The sequence below is a fragment of the Ranitomeya imitator genome, chromosome 3 (assembly GCF_032444005.1).
Source record: "Ranitomeya imitator isolate aRanImi1 chromosome 3, aRanImi1.pri, whole genome shotgun sequence".
Classification (NCBI taxonomy): Eukaryota; Metazoa; Chordata; class Amphibia; order Anura; family Dendrobatidae; genus Ranitomeya; species Ranitomeya imitator.
Window position 1 is genome coordinate 834,467,987 of NC_091284.1, and position 18,800 is coordinate 834,486,786.

At 48.2% G+C, this 18,800-nt stretch overlaps 1 protein-coding gene across 6 annotated transcripts in view; it reads right to left on the reverse strand.

Moving 5' to 3' along the window:
- Positions 1-18,800, reverse strand: part of ARAP1 (ArfGAP with RhoGAP domain, ankyrin repeat and PH domain 1) — a 340,068-nt gene that overhangs the window by 133,827 nt on the left and 187,441 nt on the right. For 4 of the 6 annotated variants that reach the window (XM_069759495.1, XM_069759493.1, XM_069759490.1 and 1 more), the window contains exons 6-9: positions 14,174-14,341; positions 7,410-7,479; positions 7,046-7,166; positions 6,781-6,965 (exon numbers count right to left, since the gene is read on the reverse strand). In XM_069759495.1, coding sequence (XP_069615596.1) covers positions 6,781-6,965; positions 7,046-7,166; positions 7,410-7,479; positions 14,174-14,341 — 544 coding nt within the window. The remainder of the gene's footprint in view (positions 1-6,780; positions 6,966-7,045; positions 7,167-7,409; positions 7,480-14,173; positions 14,342-18,800) is intronic. The other 2 variants (XM_069759494.1, XM_069759491.1) reach the window with 1 other exon arrangement.

Below are 18,800 nucleotides of genomic sequence, written 5' to 3' on the forward strand. Positions count from 1 at the left end.
GTACCAGAGAGTTAGTGGCTAGATCCTTCTGGTGGCCATCTCTGTCACGGGATGTACGTACTTTTGTGCAGTCCTGTGGGATTTGTGCTAGGGCTAAGCCCTGCTGTTCTCGTGCCAGTGGGTTGCTTTTGCCCTTGCCGGTCCCAAAGAGGCCTTGGACACATATTTCGATGGATTTCATTTCTGACCTTCCCGTTTCTCAAAAGATGTCAGTCATTTGGGTGGTCTGTGATCGCTTTTCTAAAATGGTCCATCTGGTGCCCTTGGCTAAATTGCCTTCCTCCTCTGATTTGGTGCCTTTGTTCTTTCAGCATGTGGTTCGGTTGCATGGCATTCCTGAGAATATTGTTTCTGACAGAGGTTCCCAGTTTGTTTCAAGGTTTTGGCGAGCCTTTTGTGGTAGGATGGGCATTGACCTATCCTTTTCCTCGGCTTTCCATCCTCAGACTAATGGCCAGACCGAACGAACCAATCAGACCTTGGAAACATATCTGAGATGTTTTGTTTCTGCTGACCAGGATGATTGGGTGTCCTTTTTGCCGTTGGCTGAGTTCGCCCTTAATAATTGGGCCAGCTCGGCTACCTTGGTTTCTCCATTTTTTTGCAATTCTGGGTTCCATCCTCGTTTCTCTTCAGGACAGGTTGAGTCTTTGGACTGTCCTGGTGTGGATTCTGTGGTGGACAGGTTGCAGCAGATCTGGACTCAGGTAGTGGACAATTTGACCTTGTCCCAGGAAAAGGCTCAACTTTTCGCTAATCGCAGACGCCGTGTGGGTCCCCGACTTCGTGTTGGGGATCTGGTTTGGTTATCTTCTCGTCATATTCCTATGAAGGTTTCCTCTCCTAAATTTAAACCTCGTTTTATTGGTCCGTATAGGAATTCTGAGGTTCTCAATCCTGTGTCTTTTCGTTTGACCCTCCCAGACTCCTTTTCCATACATAATGTATTCCATAGGTCGTTGTTGCGGAGATACGTGGCACCTATGGTTCCATCTGTTGAGCCTCCTGCCCCGGTTTTGGTGGAGGGGGAATTGGAGTATATTGTGGAGAAGATTTTGGATTCTCGTGTTTCTAGACGGAAACTCCAGTATCTGGTTAAATGGAAGGGATATGCTCAGGAAGATAATTCCTGGGTTTTTGCCTCTGATGTTCATGCTCCCGATCTTGTTCGTGCCTTTCATGCGGCTCATCCTGGTCGGCCTGGGGGCTCTGGTGAGGGTTCGGTGACCCCTCCTCAAGGGGGGGGTACTGTTGTGAATTCTGTGGCTGAATTCACTCCTGTGGTCACAAGTGGTACTGCAGCTTCTGAGCTCCCTCCCTCAGGTGTTCTGGTGAGCTCGTTAACTGCTTCGTTACTTAACTCCGCCTGATGCTGCTATCCCTGCTCCTTGTCAATGTTCCAGTGTTGGATCTGAGCTTCTCCTGATTGTTCCTGTGACCTGCTGCTCTGTATAGCTTAGTGCTTTTTTGCTATTTTGTTGCTTTTTTTCTGTCCAGCTTGTCTTTTGCTTTGCTGGTAGCTCTGAGAAGCAAAGGGTGTACCGCCGTGCCGTTAGTTCGGCACGGTGGGTCTTTTTTGCCCCCTTTGCGTGGTTTTTGCTTTAGGGTTTTTTGTAGACTGCAAAGTTCGCTTTACTATCCTCGCTCTGTCTAAGATTATCGGGCCCCACTTTGCTGAATCTATTTCATCCCTACGTTTTGTCTTTTCATCTTACTCACAGTCATTATATGTGGGGGGCTGCCTTTTCCTTTGGGGTATTTCTCTGGGGGCAAGTCAGGCCTATTTTTCTATCTTCAGGCTAGCTAGTTTCTTAGGCTGTGCCGAGTTGCATAGGTAGTTGCTAGGCGCAATCCACAGCCGCTATTAGTTGTGTTTAGGATAGGATCAGGTGTGTAGTCTACAGAGTTTCCACGTCTCAGAGCTCGTTCTTTTGTTTTTTGGTATTTGTCAGATCACTGTGTGCGCTCGGATCGCTAGGCACACTGTGTCTCTGGATTGCCTTCATTACACCTTTCATTAGCAGACATAACACATTACAGAGGTAGAGAGCAGGCGACATTACAGAGGTAGAGAGTGGGCAGCATTACAGAGGTAGAGAGCGGGCGGCATTACAGAGATAGAGAGCAGGCAGCATTACAGAGGTAGAGAGCAGGCGGCATTACAGAGGTAGAGAGCGGGCGGCATTACAGAGGTAGAGAGCGGGCGGCATTACAGAGATAGAGAGCAGGCAGCATTACAGAGGTAGAGAGCAGGCGGCATTACAGAGGTAGAGAGCGGGCGGCATTACAGAGGTAGAGAGTGGGCAGCATTACAGAGGTAGAGAACGGGCGGCATTACAGAGATAGAGAGCAGGCAGCATTACAGAGGTAGAGAGCGGGCGGCATTACAGAGGTAGAGAGTGGGCAGCATTACAGAGGTAGAGAACGGGCGGCATTACAGAGATAGAGAGCGGGCAGCATTACAGAGGTAGGGAGCGGGCGGCATTACAGATGTAGAGAGCGGGCAGCATTACAGAGGTAGAGAGTGGGCGGCATTACAGAGATAGAGAGCGGGCAGCATTACAGAGGTAGGGAGCGGGTGGCATCACAGAGGTAGAGAGCGGGCGGCATTACAGAGGTAGAGAGCGGGCGGCATTACAGAGGAAGAGAGCTGGCGGCATTACAGAGGTAGAGAGCGGGCAGCATTACAGAGGTAGAGAGCGGACGGCATTAAAGGAGTAGAGAGCGGGCGGCATTAAAGGAGTAGAGAGCGGGCTGCATTACAGAGGTAGAGAGCGGGCGGCATTACAGAGGAAGAGAGCGGGCGGCATTACAGAGGTAGAGAGCGGGCGGCATTACAGAGGTAGAGAGCGGGCGGCATTACAGAGGTAGAGAGCGGGTGGCATCACAGAGGTAGAGAGCGGGCGGCATTACAGAGGTAGAGAGCGGGCGGCATTACAGAGGTAGAGAGTGGGTGGCATTACAGAGGTAGAGAGCGGGCGGCATTACAGAGGTAGAGAGCGGGCGGCATTACAGAGGTAGAGAGCGGGCGGCATTACAGAGGTAGAGAGCGGGCGGCATTACAGAGGTAGAGAGCGGGCGACATTACAGAGGTAGAGAGTGGGTAGCATTACAGAGGTAGAGAACGGGCGGCATTACAGAGATAGAGAGCAGGCGGCATTACAGAGGTAGGGAGCAGGCGGCATCACAGAGGTAGAGAGCGGGCGGCATTACAGAGGTAGAGAGTGGGCGGCATTACAGATGTAGAGAGCGGGCAGCATTACAGAGGTAGAGAGGGGGCGGCATTACAGAGATAGAGAGCGGGCAGCATTACAGAGGTAGGGAGCGGATGGCATCACAGAGGTAGAGAGCGGGCAGCATTACAGAGGTAGGGAGCGGGCGGCATTACAGAGGTAGAGAGCGGGCGGCATCACAGAGGTAGGGAGCGGGCAGCATTACAGAGGTAGGGAGCGGGCGGCATTATGATAGCTGTAGTGCAGCAGTAATCTAGCGTTACACAACAATACACCCCACAAGGCAGAGCCTCCTAGCACGTCACGCCAAAGGTGTACCCCTCAGCACTTCCATTCCTAGACATGGATTTTCACAGCCCTGCTGTTTACGCTTGTGGTCCACATCTCCTTACACAAGTTGGTGTTGTGACATCTTCATGCCAGTCTGCCTCTGTGCACCCACGGCCAAAAGTGCGGCACGGCCTGTGCACTCATCAGCAACGATCTAACAAGGAGAAGGCCATTGTGGCAGAGGGCAGCATTGATTGGGGACATGACTTATCTGGGCACGGAGTGGCACATTATCAGCATAAATGAGTACACCCCAACAGATTAGTCAGAAAACCTTTAGTTTAACATAGTAACATAGTTAGTAAGGCCGAAAAAAGACATTTGTCCATCCAGTTCAGCCTATATTCCATTACAATAAATACCCAGATCTACGTCCTTCTACAGAACCTAATAATTGTATGATACAATATTGTTCTGCTCCAGGAAGTTGATTTGATTTTAGTTGATTGCAAACAAAATTTGATATTTTTGCACCCAAAAAAAAGTAATTTTCCTAACAAAATCATTCATGACAATGTTGCAAAAATGAGTTCACCCCAATGAAATTCTCAGCACCAAAACTAAAGTGTAGACTACAAAATTCTAATTAACAAGGATTTACCCACAGATAAGTCTAATTCTCCATTACAGGGGAGTCCAGGAGACAGGCAACGATAAGAGGCGATAAATAAATGCTGTCAGCAATGGCACCACATGGAAGAGAAATGTCACAAAACCTGAGAAAGAAAATCAGTTCTTTACACAATAAAGGTGACGGCTCCAAGAAGATCAGAAAACCTTTACTTATCAGTCAGATACTGGAGAGAAAGTGATAGAAAATGTCATGAAGATGGAGCTGCAGCATCTCACAGAGACGTCCAGGGACCATGAAAGTCACCACCTACACAGGAGCGTCTTCTGACAAGAAGGGGTAAGAAAATCCAGTTCCCTGCAGTTATCTAAAGAAATAGAAAGGCGAGCCATGGGGCACAATCTGGTGCACACTCACTGTAGAGGAACGTCAGGATGGGGATCCTTCAGGGGGGAAACCGCTCCTAAAAAATGCCACCTACAATGTGCTAGGACCCAGGCTGAAAAATATGGAGACACTGGAGGGATGAGGACAAGAGAAAGGTTTGTGGAACTGATTGCTGCAAAACGGTGAGATAAGGAGCACAAAGAGATGCCTGGTGCCTCCAGTGAGACCTGGTGGTGGCTGTGACCTTCTATGGGGACCATGATCTGCTGCTGTCGGGGGGGTAGAAGATCATTGATGGAATCATGAATTCACAGATGTCCTGCTCTATAGTGACAGAGAAGATGCCGCCATCGCTCCAGACCTTTGGTAGACAAGTACTTTTCCCACATGACAATGATACACAACTCACATCTGCTGCATTGTTTAAGGAAAATAGGTGACATTAACTCAGTGGCCAAGTGTCTCCTGATCTGACAACCGGACACCTGGGCAAGCAAGTTGTCATCACTCTCCATCAAACATCCAGGTTCTAGAAGAGCTTGTTCTGAATAATGGAGAAAGATCTGTAACACCCCAGGTTCCTGGTTGTTACAGTGGCATTGCTTTCCTCACGGGGAGAGTGATGTCATGCCTGGAAGCGAGGAAGGATCCCTTTAACAGGTATTCAGCACATACAACACCGTTCTGACTCCAGGCCAGAAGGGGGAGCTCTACACCCGACTTCAGGGGAGCTGCTGTCTCTTGTCGGGAGGAGTCAGTTGCTAGGCAGTTGGGGAGAGACAGTTGGTGAGAGGAGAGCGAGGAGAGAGGAAGGAAAGCTGGGGTCGTACAGACGAGTGATTCTGCAGCTCCTGGGAAGGAAGAAGAGAGCAGAGCAACTTGTAAAGAGACTGAAAGGGAAAAGAAGCAAGAGGCGAAGTAAAGAGCTGGAGAGAGAAGCTGCTAGTGAGCTTCCTCCATGCTGAGCGTGGATACCGGTAGCCGGAAGACCGAGTTTGTGCAGTACTTTATGTCTGACAGCAGAAACGGCGGACAGCAGATTGCAAGTTACCTATCCACCATTGACACCCGAAGACACAGTAGCGAATAGAGACTGAATCATGATAGAGATCCTGTAAAAAGGCTCGAACTACCTGTCGTACGGATATTGTCCTACCAACAAGGGGGACAGAAAGAACGTGAGGACCTTGTGTGAGGCCTAAGGCAGCAAGGGACTACACCACAGCGCTAGAAGGAAGGCTTCCAACACCTGTGATCCGGTACTCTGGACTGTGGCTGCCTTAACCCTTCATTAAATAGGTAAAGAGACTGCAACCCTGTGTCCTCCATTTATTTGCCGGCATTCACCAGCCCTGCCAAACACACCGGGAGCCCTGGGAACACCGCTTCACCTGTGGGAAGAGACACCATCTTTGCTGCAGCACAATCGCCCCCAGAGGACCCCTTTAAGCAGCGTCAGTCACCTGAGACCAAGAATCACAGGTGACGTCACAAACTTTCATTATTTCCACAACCCATTTAAAGACTGTCCCTATTACTTGGGCGCCCAGGGCCACGGACCGAGTCGCTGCCACCGTGACCACCCCTTTAATTGCGTCCAGACCTGGTACTGAGTATCCCCACTGCCCTAACGGGCGTTCCAGATCGATATTGTAATATGTCGCCAACTTGTTCATTCCAGGCCTAAAATCTCAGTGCCGTCCTTAAAAATCTTTGATGTCATAAAAAAAATGGTAGATGTAGGAGTTTTTGATGTGGGGTGTACTCATTTTTGCAAGTAATGTGCACAGAACAGAAGATTTTGTAGTGCGAGTTATATTCTTCAACCTTACTGCCATGTTATGGGTTAAAAAATTGTTCTATGAAACTCAGAATTGTCAAAAAATTTTAAATTATTCTTGTGTTCAGTGAGATATTGATTTCAATTTTACTTTTCAAAGGGGGTGTACTCATTTATGCTAAGCATTATAGGTGTTGTAGGTATAATGTTATGGCGCACTGTTTATCTGGGCACTGAGTGGCCCAGTGCTGAATACTCACCTCTCCGTTCTTGTAGAGGAAGACTTTATCTGAGGCCACTACCACAAACAGCTTTGGCTTACAGCCCTTCATTTCCAGGAGTCCGCACTTGTCCACGTTCTCAGGAAGTGAGGAAGTTCTGGTGGGTGTACTCATTTATGCTAAGCATAGGTGTTGTAGGTATAATGTTATGGCGCACTGTTTATCTGGGCACTGAGTGGCCCAGTGCTGAATACTCACTTCTCCGTTCTTGTAGAGAAAGACTTTATCTGAGGCCACCACCACAAACAGCTTTGGCTTACAGCCCTTCATTTCCAGGAGTCCACACTTGTCCACGTTCTCAGGAAGTGAGGAAGTTCTGGTGGGTCTGTATCTCCTGTCCTCCAGGACCTGCTGGATCGCTTTTATCCAGTCGTTCCTTTCCGCTGTCCAAGGTAAATTAATTAGTAGCGAGCAGTGGACCCTGCAGTGAGGACTCTACTCTTGGCTGCATGTATCTACTCACCATCACTCTCTGCTCGAAACACAAAGTTCCGGTTTGACGTTGTGACTTCGAACTTCTGGTCTCCTGTAGAAGCCACCTTGGTTATGCAGCTGATCATAATGAGTCGCTTTGAGTACATGTCCTACAGAAAGAGAACCAAGTGTTTCAACGGTACCTCACGTTTACTGGTACCGCGGCCCCAGTATTGCTTGATGCCCAGGAGGTCGGAACAATATTGACCAAAAAGTGATGGAATATCCTAGTGATAAGGAATCACTTTAAATGGCAGGAATACCCCTTCAACCATTGAGTTTACTAAACTACCAAAAACGGAAAAGATCTAAACCAAGACGAGAAACCAGAAAACTACAAATCTGGGACGTACCTTGTCGTTGTCAAAGTAGCGAAGATACTCTGCATCCAGCCTCACCCATCGCCTTTGGAAAATGTAAGACCTTCAAGAAACAAAACACAGGATGTGTCAAGATGATAATAAACCATCAAGATGCAAAATGTCCTCTCAGATGACTCTCCTGCATTATCCCAGTCTCCGCACACAGTCCTCTCAGTGACTCTCCTGCACTTTTCCAGTCTTCTCAGTGACTCTCCTGCATTACCCCAGTCCTCTCAGTGACTCTTCTGCATTATCCCAGTCTCCGCACAGTCCGCTCAGTGACTCTCCTGCACTTTTCCAGTCCTCTCAGTGACTCTCCTGCATTATCCCAGTCTCCGCACACAGTCCTCTCAGTGACTCTCCTGCATTATCTCAGTCTCCGCACACAGTCCTCTCAGTGACTCTCCTGTATTATCCCAGTCCCAGCACACAGTCCTCTCAGTGACTCTCCTGTATTATCCCAGTATCCACAAACAGTCCTCTCAGTGATTCTCCTGCATTATCCCAGTCCCAGCACACAGTCCTCTCAGTGACTCATGTATTATCTCAGTCTCCGCACACAGTGCTCTCAGTGACTCTCCAGCATTATCCCAGTCTCCGCACACAGTCCTGTCAGTGACTCTCCTGTATTATCCCAGTCCCAGCACACAGTCCTCTCAGTGACTCTCATGTATTATCCCAGTCTCCGCACACAGTCCTGTCAGTGACACTCCTGGATTATCCCAGTCTCCGCACACAGTGCTCTCAGTGACTCTCCAGCATTATCCCAGTCTCCGCACACAGTCCTCTCAGTGACTCTCCTGTATTATCCCAGTCTCCGCACACAGTCCTGTCAGTAACTCTCATGTATTATCCCAGTCTCCGCACACAGTCCTCTTAGTGATTCTCCTGTATTATCCCAGTCTCCGCACACCACACAGTCCTCTCAGTGACTCTCCTGTATTATCTCCATCCCAGCACACAGTCCTCTCAGTGACTCTCCTGTATTATCCCAGTCCCAGCACACAGTCCTCTCAGTGACTCTCCTGTATTATCCCAGTCTCCGCACACAGTCCTCTCAGTGACTCTTCTGCATTATACCAGTCTCCGCACACAGTCCTGTCAGTGACTCTCCTGTATTATCTCCATCCCAGCACACAGTCCTCTCAGTGACTCTCCTGTATTATCCCAGTCCCAGCACACAGTCCTCTCAGTGACTCTCCTGTATTATCCCAGTCTCCGCACACAGTCCTCTCAGTGACTCTTCTGCATTATTCCAGTCTCCGCACAGTCCTCTCAGTGACTCTCCTGCATTATCCCAGTCTCTGCACACAGTCCTCTCAGTGACTCTCCTGTATTATCCCAGTCCCAGCACACAGTCCTCTCAGTGACACTCTTGTATTATCCCAGTCTCCGCACACAGTCCTCTCAGTGACTCTCCATCATTATCTCAGTCTCCGCACACAGTCCTCTCAGTGACTCTCCTGCATTATCCCAGTCTCCGCACACAGTCCTCAGTGCTTCTCCTGCATTAAAATGAATGAAAATGTAAGACCTTCAAGAAACAAAACACAGGATGTGTCAAGATGATAATAAACCATCAAGATGCAAAATGTCCTCTCAGATGACTCTCCTGCATTATCCCAGTCTCCGCACACAGTCCTCTCAGTGACTCTCCTGCACTTTTCCAGTCTTCTCAGTGACTCTCCTGCATTACCCCAGTCCTCTCAGTGACTCTTCTGCATTATCCCAGTCTCCGCACAGTCCGCTCAGTGACTCTCCTGCACTTTTCCAGTCCTCTCAGTGACTCTCCTGCATTATCCCAGTCTCCGCACACAGTCCTCTCAGTGACTCTCCTGCATTATCTCAGTCTCCGCACACAGTCCTCTCAGTGACTCTCCTGTATTATCCCAGTCCCAGCACACAGTCCTCTCAGTGACTCTCCTGTATTATCCCAGTATCCACAAACAGTCCTCTCAGTGATTCTCCTGCATTATCCCAGTCCCAGCACACAGTCCTCTCAGTGACTCATGTATTATCTCAGTCTCCGCACACAGTGCTCTCAGTGACTCTCCAGCATTATCCCAGTCTCCGCACACAGTCCTGTCAGTGACTCTCCTGTATTATCCCAGTCCCAGCACACAGTCCTCTCAGTGACTCTCATGTATTATCCCAGTCTCCGCACACAGTCCTCTCAGTGACACTCCTGGATTATCCCAGTCTCCGCACACAGTGCTCTCAGTGACTCTCCAGCATTATCCCAGTCTCCGCACACAGTCCTCTCAGTGACTCTCCTGTATTATCCCAGTCTCCGCACACAGTCCTGTCAGTAACTCTCATGTATTATCCCAGTCTCCGCACACAGTCCTCTTAGTGATTCTCCTGTATTATCCCAGTCTCCGCACACCACACAGTCCTCTCAGTGACTCTCCTGTATTATCTCCATCCCAGCACACAGTCCTCTCAGTGACTCTCCTGTATTATCCCAGTCTCCGCACACAGTCCTCTCAGTGACTCTCCTGTATTATCTCCATCCCAGCACACAGTCCTCTCAGTGACTCTCCTGTATTATCCCAGTCTCCGCACACAGTCCTCTCAGTGACTCTCCTGTATTATCTCCATCCCAGCACACAGTCCTCTCAGTGACTCTCCTGTATTATCCCAGTCCCAGCACACAGTCCTCTCAGTGACTCTCCTGTATTATCCCAGTCTCCGCACACAGTCCTCTCAGTGACTCTTCTGCATTATACCAGTCTCCGCACACAGTCCTGTCAGTGACTCTCCTGTATTATCTCCATCCCAGCACACAGTCCTCTCAGTGACTCTCCTGTATTATCCCAGTCCCAGCACACAGTCCTCTCAGTGACTCTCTTGTATTATCCCAGTCTCCGCACACAGTCCTCTCAGTGACTCTCCAGCATTATCTCAGTCTCCGCACACAGTCCTCTCAGTGACTCTCCTGCATTATCCCAGTCTCCGCACACAGTCCTCAGTGCTTCTCCTGCATTATCCCAGTCTCTGCACACAGTCCTCACAGTGACTCTCCAGCATTATCTCAGTCTCCGCACACAGTCCTCTCAGTGACTCTCCTGCATTATCCCAGTCTCCGCACAGTCCTCTCAGTGACTCTCCAGCATTATCCCAGTCTCTGCACACAGTCCTGTCAGTGACTCTCCTGTATTATCCCAGTCCCAGCACACAGTCCTCTCAGTGATTCTCCTGTGTTATCCCAGTCTCCGCACACAGTCCTCTCAGTGACTCTCATGTATTATCCCAGTCTCCGCACACAGTCCTGTCAGTGACTCTCATGTATTATCCCAGTCTCTGCACACAGTCCTCTCAGTGACTCTCCTGCATTATCCCAGTCCCAGCACACAGTCCTCTTAGTGACTCTCCTGTATTATCCCAGTCCCAGCACACAGTCCTCTCAGTGACTCTTATGTATTATCCCAGTCCCAGCACACAGTCCTCTTAGTGACTCTCCTGTATTATCCCAGTCCCAGCACACAGTCCTCTCAGTGACTCTTATGTATTATCCCAGTCTCCGCACACAGTCCTGTCAGTGACTCTCCTGTATTATCCCAGTCTCCGCACACAGTCCTGTCAGTGACTCTCCTGTATTATCCCAGTCTCCGCACACAGTCCTCTTAGTGACTCTCCTGTATTATCCCAGTCCCAGCACACAGTCCTCTCAGTGACTCTCCTGTATTATCCCCGTCCCAGCACACAGTCCTCTCAGTGACTCTCCTGTATTATCCCAGTCTCCGCACACAGTCCTCTCAGTGACTCTCCTGCATTATCCCAGTCTCCGCACACAGTCCTCTCAGTGACTCTCCTGTATTATCCCAGTCCCAGCACACAGTCCTCTCAGTGACTCTCATGTATTATCCCAGTCTCCGCACACAGTCCTGTCAGTGACTCTCCTGTATTATCCCAGTCTCCGCACACAGTCCTCTTAGTGACTCTCCTGTATTATCCCAGTCCCAGCACACAGTCCTCTCAGTGACTCTCCTGTATTATCCCCGTCCCAGCACACAGTCCTCTCAGTGACTCTCCTGCATTATCCCAGTCTCCGCACACAGTCCTCTCAGTGACTCTCCTGCATTATCCCAGTCTCCGCACACAGTCCTCTCAGTGACTCTCCTGCATTATCCCAGTCTCCGCACAGTCCTCTCAGTGACTCTCCAGCATTATCCCAGTCTCTGCACACAGTCCTGTCAGTGACTCTCCTGTATTATCCCAGTCCCAGCACACAGTCCTCTCAGTGACTCTCCTGTATTATCCCCGTCCCAGCACACAGTCCTCTCAGTGATTCTCCTGTATTATCCCAGTCTCCGCACACAGTCCTCTCAGTGACTCTCATGTATTATCCCAGTCTCCGCACACAGTCCTGTCAGTGACTCTCCTGTATTATCCCAGTCTCCGCACACAGTCCTCTCAGTGACTCTCCTGCATTATCCCAGTCCCAGCACACAGTTCTCTCAGTGACTCTCCTGTATTATCCCAGTCTCCGCACACAGTCCTCTCAGTGACTCTCATGTATTATCCCAGTCTCCGCACACAGTCCTGTCAGTGACTCTCCTGTATTATCTCCGTCCCAGCACACAGTCCTCTTAGTGACTCTCCTGTATTATCCCAGTCCCAGCACACAGTCCTCTCAGTGACTCTCCTGTATTATCCCCGTCCCAGCACACAGTTCTCTCAGTGACTCTCCTGTATTATCCCAGTCTCCGCACACAGTTCTCTCAGTGACTCTCCTGTATTATCCCAGTCTCCGCACACAGTTCTCTCAGTGACTCTCCTGTATTATCTCAGTCTCCGCACACAGTCCTCTTAGTGACTCTCCTGTATTATCCCAGTCTCCGCACACAGTCCTCTCAGTGACTCTCCTGCATTATCCCAGTCTCCGTACACAGTCCTCTCAGTGATTCTCCTGTATTATCCCAGTCTCCGCACACAGTCCTCTCAGTGACTCATGTATTATCCCAGTCTCCGCACACAGTTCTCTCAGTGACTCTCATGTATTATCCCAGTCTCCGCACACAGTTCTCTCAGTGACTCTCCTGTATTATCCCAGTCTCCGCACACAGTCCTCTCAGTGACTCTCATGTATTATCCCAGTCTCCGCATACAGTCCTGTCAGTGACTCTCATGTATTATCCCAGTCTCCGCACACAGTCCTCTCAGTGACTCTCATGTATTATCCCAGTCTCCGCACACAGTCCTGTCAGTGACTCTCCTGCATTATCCCAGTCTCCGCATACAGTCCTCCCAGTGACTCTCCTGTATTATCCCAGTCTCCGCACACAGTCCTGTCAGTGACTCTCCTGTATTATCCCAGTCCCAGCACACAGTCCTCTCAGTGATTCTCCTGTATTATCCCAGTCTCCGCACACAGTCCTCTCAGTGACTCTCATGTATTATCCCAGTCTCCGCACACAGTCCTGTCAGTGACTCTCCTGTATTATCCCAGTCTCCGCACACAGTCCTGTCAGTGATTCTCCTGTATTATCCCAGTCTCCGCACACAGTCCTGTCAGTGATTCTCCTGTATTATCCCCGTCCCAGCACACAGTCCTCTCAGTGATTCTCCTGCATTATCCCAGTCTCCGCACACAGTCCTCTCAGTGACTCTCATGTATTATCCCAGTCTCCGCACACAGTCCTGTCAGTGACTCTCCTGTATTATCCCAGTCTCCGCACACAGTCCTGTCAGTGATTCTCCTGTATTATCCCCGTCCCAGCACACAGTCCTCTCGGTGATTCTCCTGCATTATCCCAGTCTCCGCACACAGTCCTGTCAGTGATTCTCCTGCATTATCCCAGTCTCCGCACACAGTCCTGTCAGTGATTCTCCTGTATTATCCCCGTCCCAGCACACAGTCCTCTCAGTGCTTCTCCTGTATTATCCCAGTCTCCGCACACAGTCCTGTCAGTGATTCTCCTGTATTATCCCAGTCTCCGCACACAGTCCTGTCAGTGATTCTCCTGTATTATCCCAGTCTCCGCACACAGTCCTCTCGGTGATTCTCCTGCATTATCCCAGTCTCGTTTGATACACTGAGCAGTTTTTCCGGAATTAGGGTTGCACAGGGATTTGAAGGAATCTCAGTCTGCACAGAATAGTGAGATACTGCTCCTGTCACACCCTAAAAAAGCAATCGGAAATGTGCACCATCCAACAATGAACTACAGAAGAAGCAAAACCTAAATGTTAAGCACCGGCGCAGCAATCTGGCATCTCACTAAAATCATATGTAGGGTTTTTTATTTATCGTATTTCCAGTTTATCAGAAAAAGTAAACGTCCCTGTATATATGAAATAACAGAAGAAATCCTGAAGCACGGATCTTCAGATAATATAAGACAAATGTGCTGGTCGCCGGCCCATTTATCGGAGCGCAGCTGCGGCATCTCTTGCTCGGTGGAGGATGCTGGGTGTGGTGATCAGACAGAAATCCCCAGCGGGAAGAAGAATCTCAGCCCTAAACCAAGGAAGGAGGCGGAGGTGTGCAGCTGTAAGGGCGCAGATACAGACAAAATCTGCACGCTCCCCTGAAATGTGGAGGACGAGAAATGAGACTGCTCCCAGGCCGCAGCCCCTGCTGGTTCAGAACCAAGTTCCTATTATCACACTCTATCACTATAATATTGGGTTCTCGCCCCGAATACTTTTTGCACCACAAAACCACAAGGAATCTGCAGGAATTTAGTGCGGATGTCACCATGTGAAGTGTTAAGGGTTAAATCCGCAGTGAAACTTAGGAGCTCACTCACCCCTGCGGAGGGTTCTTGTCCAGCCACCCCGCCTTGATGATTGGGGTCTGCTGTGTAGACGATTCCCCATCATCCATGTCACGGCTTCTTCTCTGTGAGCCGCGGATGCCCAAGGACAGAGGACTGTCGGAGTGGTTGGTGCTCAGGCCGCCATCACTTTGCGTTCTGCTGCAAGACAAAGACCACCATAAGTAACCGGGCACAGACAGATCCAGAAACTCACAGCGAGGGGGCATTCTCCAAGATAAGGGCAATCTACTGACAACCAGCCTGCACCCCAGACGTGCCCCCTGGTGAAGGCATCATTGATCTAATATACTGCAACCCCACCTTATACTACAGCACCAGCTCATCATGATGGGGGGCTTTCCTCTAGCGCTACCAATAATGGGGGGCAGGCTTCTACCAGCAATGACCCTGACCCCGGACATATTATTATAGGGTAGATTTGGGGACAAAGCCGACCTGAGAGGAGGCAGAGATGTCGTCCTACAGCTGTACATTAATACCAGCAGCTCTGAATACTATGAAGAATGATTTGTCTCATTCACTGACAGCAAGCAGAGATCTCGAAAAAAAAATCAATTATTCACTTATTCTTATACCTTTTCACGTACAAATAGAAATGACGCAAAGTGATGTACCTCAATGGCCCCAAAACTATCAGCGCAAATAGGGCCCCCTCTTGGCGGTGGCCTGCACCTCGCACCCCTGCGCAGTGGAGAGGGTGGACCCTGTGTAAAATCACATCAGCCCTGGAGGATGGGACCAGCCTGAGGCGGTCTATAACTGCAGGGCCCACTACATGCTCCCTATACGAGGGAGATGTGGGGACATTAAGGGGTTAACCCCGAGACGCAGAAAACCTCTGATTATTTCCTCATTGCAGCTCTCGGTAGAAATCCTGACAATGGAGGAAATCCCCAAACAGAGAAATAAGACACGGAAAGCTGGATCTGCGCCCCCCACACGTCCCCGACACTGCAGGGTCGCCCTCACTCTCCAGGCTCGTTATCCCATTAGGTAAAAAGGTAATTAAAACTCTGCAAGAAAAGCTGCAGAAAAGTCAATGAGACCCCTGCAGTCTGATGCTCCAATACATTAGACCCCCATCCCCACCAGCAGGGGGCAGACGGCTGCTCCTCACCTGTTTACATTCAGTTGAAACTTCCCTTTAACAAGAACAACAAACAAGTCAGGAATCCAAAATAAGCAACAATGTTACAATGGGAACCACAAGCAACACAGTAACTAATGATTTAAAGGGCAAGTAACCATTCACAATTAGGAGCAGCTGATATCAGTCACATTATTACAGTGCAGGGGGATATAAGAGGGGCGGTGATATCACATCTTATTACAGTACAGGGGGATATAAGAGGAGCGGTGAGATCACATCTTATTACAGTACAGGAGGATATAAGAGGAGCGGTGATATCACATCTTATTACAGTACAGGGTGATATAAGAGGAGCGGTGATATCACATCTTATTATAGTTGTCACGATATGGTATGAAATATCATAAGTAGTTCTCTAGCCTGTGTGGGCTAAGCCCCCCCTTCTTGGAGCAACAGTTTGTAGCTGCAAATTCCTGGCTTTCCTTCTCTGAGAGTATGGGGGAAGAGAGGTTTTATTGCTCTGGGGTCGTAAATTCCAGGCTCAGAGGAAAGTCCCTCACCCCTCCCACCTTCACCAGTCAGAACTGGTAAAGTGGCTCCAAAATTCATGAAAGATTCTTTGTTTAGTTTTTGTTAGATATTAGGCCAACGATTTAAGCCAGAAATACGAAAATATATATTCGTAGCCTCACTCGGTGTATTTACACATCCCATGAATCTCGGGTTTCTAACTCCATCTGGTAAAGAAGTAGGGTTTTCTCTGTAAATATGTATCCCAGATAGGACATATTTGATCTCATTAGAATGCTCACGTTAATCCGAGATGAATTATGGGTTTGGTATGACTCTGTCATGTTTTGTAGTGAAGTTATAGAAATTAGAGAGAATAGTTTAAAGTTTAGGCAGAATGTAGAGAGAGGAGGGTCTGGATAAGCCAGCCTTTCTGTGATGTCACAGCCTTAATGTTTTAAGTGTCTGGCAGGCTCAGAGGAGTCACTTTTTTGGCTGATTTCTCCCTCTGGACTGCTTTGTCCTATTGTCCTGGAAGAGCTGGTACATCCCATGGACTGGGATGTATGGAAACTGCACTAGCCTGGATGCCTGCAATGCTTTTAATATGTGAGTGTTATCTTTTCTCATTTATTCCCTTTATGTTATAATTACCCTTGTACATATTTGCAATTGTCTCATGTATAACATCTTTATAAACTATTTTTAATAACGCACTGCCTAGTTATTTTGAATGGGATATACTATTATATATTAGTTCGTTCTCCTGCTCTAAACCGTACCCTAAGTCTCTTGAAGGGAAAATACGCTACTGTTACTGTTGTGTTGGGTTAGCTTCGGACCCGTTTAATCGAAGCTGGTGGCAGCGAAAGTGTGCTGACGGTTGGATTATGCTGAAGCAACTGCGGGTTTGATAATTATTGTTCCTGCCTGAGTGGGAGTAGTTATCGCGTCGCTGCAGCGTGCCCAATAGCCAGTACATAGCAGGCAGCCTTTCTGGCGACTAATTACCCAGGGTGCAGTACCTAATCTGACCTGAGAGTAAGGGGGGCGCCAGAGAGCTGCAAGTGTTAAGTGGAACGGTAAGCGGGATATACATAAATCCCTGCAGTTCGTGGTATATAGAAAAGCAGTGGGATACCTAGAATAAGCCCCTGCTGTAAACTAAGAGGTCAATAGCCTTGTGTGTGGTTTTTCATCACATTGTTAGCAGTGGAGGGATAACTAAGATAAGCCCCCCTGCACATGTGATAGCCGTCTGTTGGCCTAAAGTCACCCTGATCCGTGACGTAGGGGTGACGGTCACGGTGTGAATCCTGACCCAGTGGTGACAGCGGTCAGGGGAATCGTGACAATAGTACAGGGGGATATAAGAGGAGCGGTGATATCACATCTTATTACAGTACAGGGAGATATAAGAGGAGCGGTGATATCACATCTTATTACAGTACAGGAGGATATAAGAGGAGCGGTGATATCACATCTTATTACAGTACAGGGGGATATAAGAGGAGCGGTGAGATCACATCTTATTACAGTACAGTGGGATATAAGAGGAGCGGTGATATCACATCTTATTACAGTACAGGATGATATAAGAGGAGCGGTGATATCACATCTTATTACAGTACAGGGGGATATAAGAGGAGCGGTGATATCACATCTTATTACAGTACAGGAGGATATAAGAGGAGCGGTGATATCACATCTTATTACAGTACAGGGTGATATAAGAGGAGCGGTGATATCACATCTTATTACAGTACAGGGGGATATAAGAGGAGCGGTGATATCACATCTTATTACAGTACAGGGAGATATAAGAGGAGCGGTGATATCACATCTTATTACAGTACAGGGAGATATAAGAGGAGCGGTGATATCACATCTTATTACAGTACAGGGGAATATAAGAGGAGCGGTGATATCACATCTTATTACAGTACAGGGAGATATAAGAGGAGCGGTGATATCACATCTTATTACAGTACAGGAGGATATAAGAGGAGCGGTGATATCACACCTTATTACAGTACAGGGAGATATAAGAGGAGCGGTGATATCACATCTTATTACAGTACAGGAGGATATAAGAGGAGCGGTGATATCACATCTTATTACAGTACAGGGTGATATAAGAGGAGCGGTGATATCACATCTTATTACATTACAGGGGGATATAAGAGGAGCGGTGATATCACATCTTATTACAGTACAGGGGGATATAAGAGGAGCAGTGATATCACATCTTATTACAGTACAGGATGATATAAGAGGAGCGGTGATATCACATCTTATTACAGTACAGGAGATATAAGAGGAGCGGTGATATCACATCTTATTACAGTACAGGAGATATAAGAGGAGCGGTGATATCACATCTTATTACAGTACAGGATGATATAAGAGGAGCGGTGATATCACATCTTATTACAGTACAGGGGGATATAAGAGGAGCGGTGATATCACATCTTATTACAGTACAGGAGGATATAAGAGGAGCGGTGATATCACATCTTCTTACAGTACAGGGAGATATAAGAGGAGCGGTGATATCACATCTTATTGCAGTACAGGAGGATATAAGAGGAGCGGTGATATCACATCTTATTACAGTACAGGGTGATATAAGAGGAGCGGTGATATCACATCTTATTACAGTACAGGAGGATATAAGAGGAGCGGTGATATCACATCTTATTACAGTACAGGGTGATATAAGAGGAGCGGTGATATCACATCTTATTACATTACAGGGGGATATAAGAGGAGCGGTGATATCACATCTTATTACAGTACAGGGAGATATAAGAGGAGCGGTGATATCACATCTTATTGCAGTACAGGAGGATATAAGAGGAGCGGTGATATCACATCTTATTACAGTACAGGGTGATATAAGAGGAGCGGTGATATCACATCTTATTACAGTACAGGGGGATATAAGAGGAGCGGTGATATTATTATTATTATTTATATAGCACCATTGATTCCATG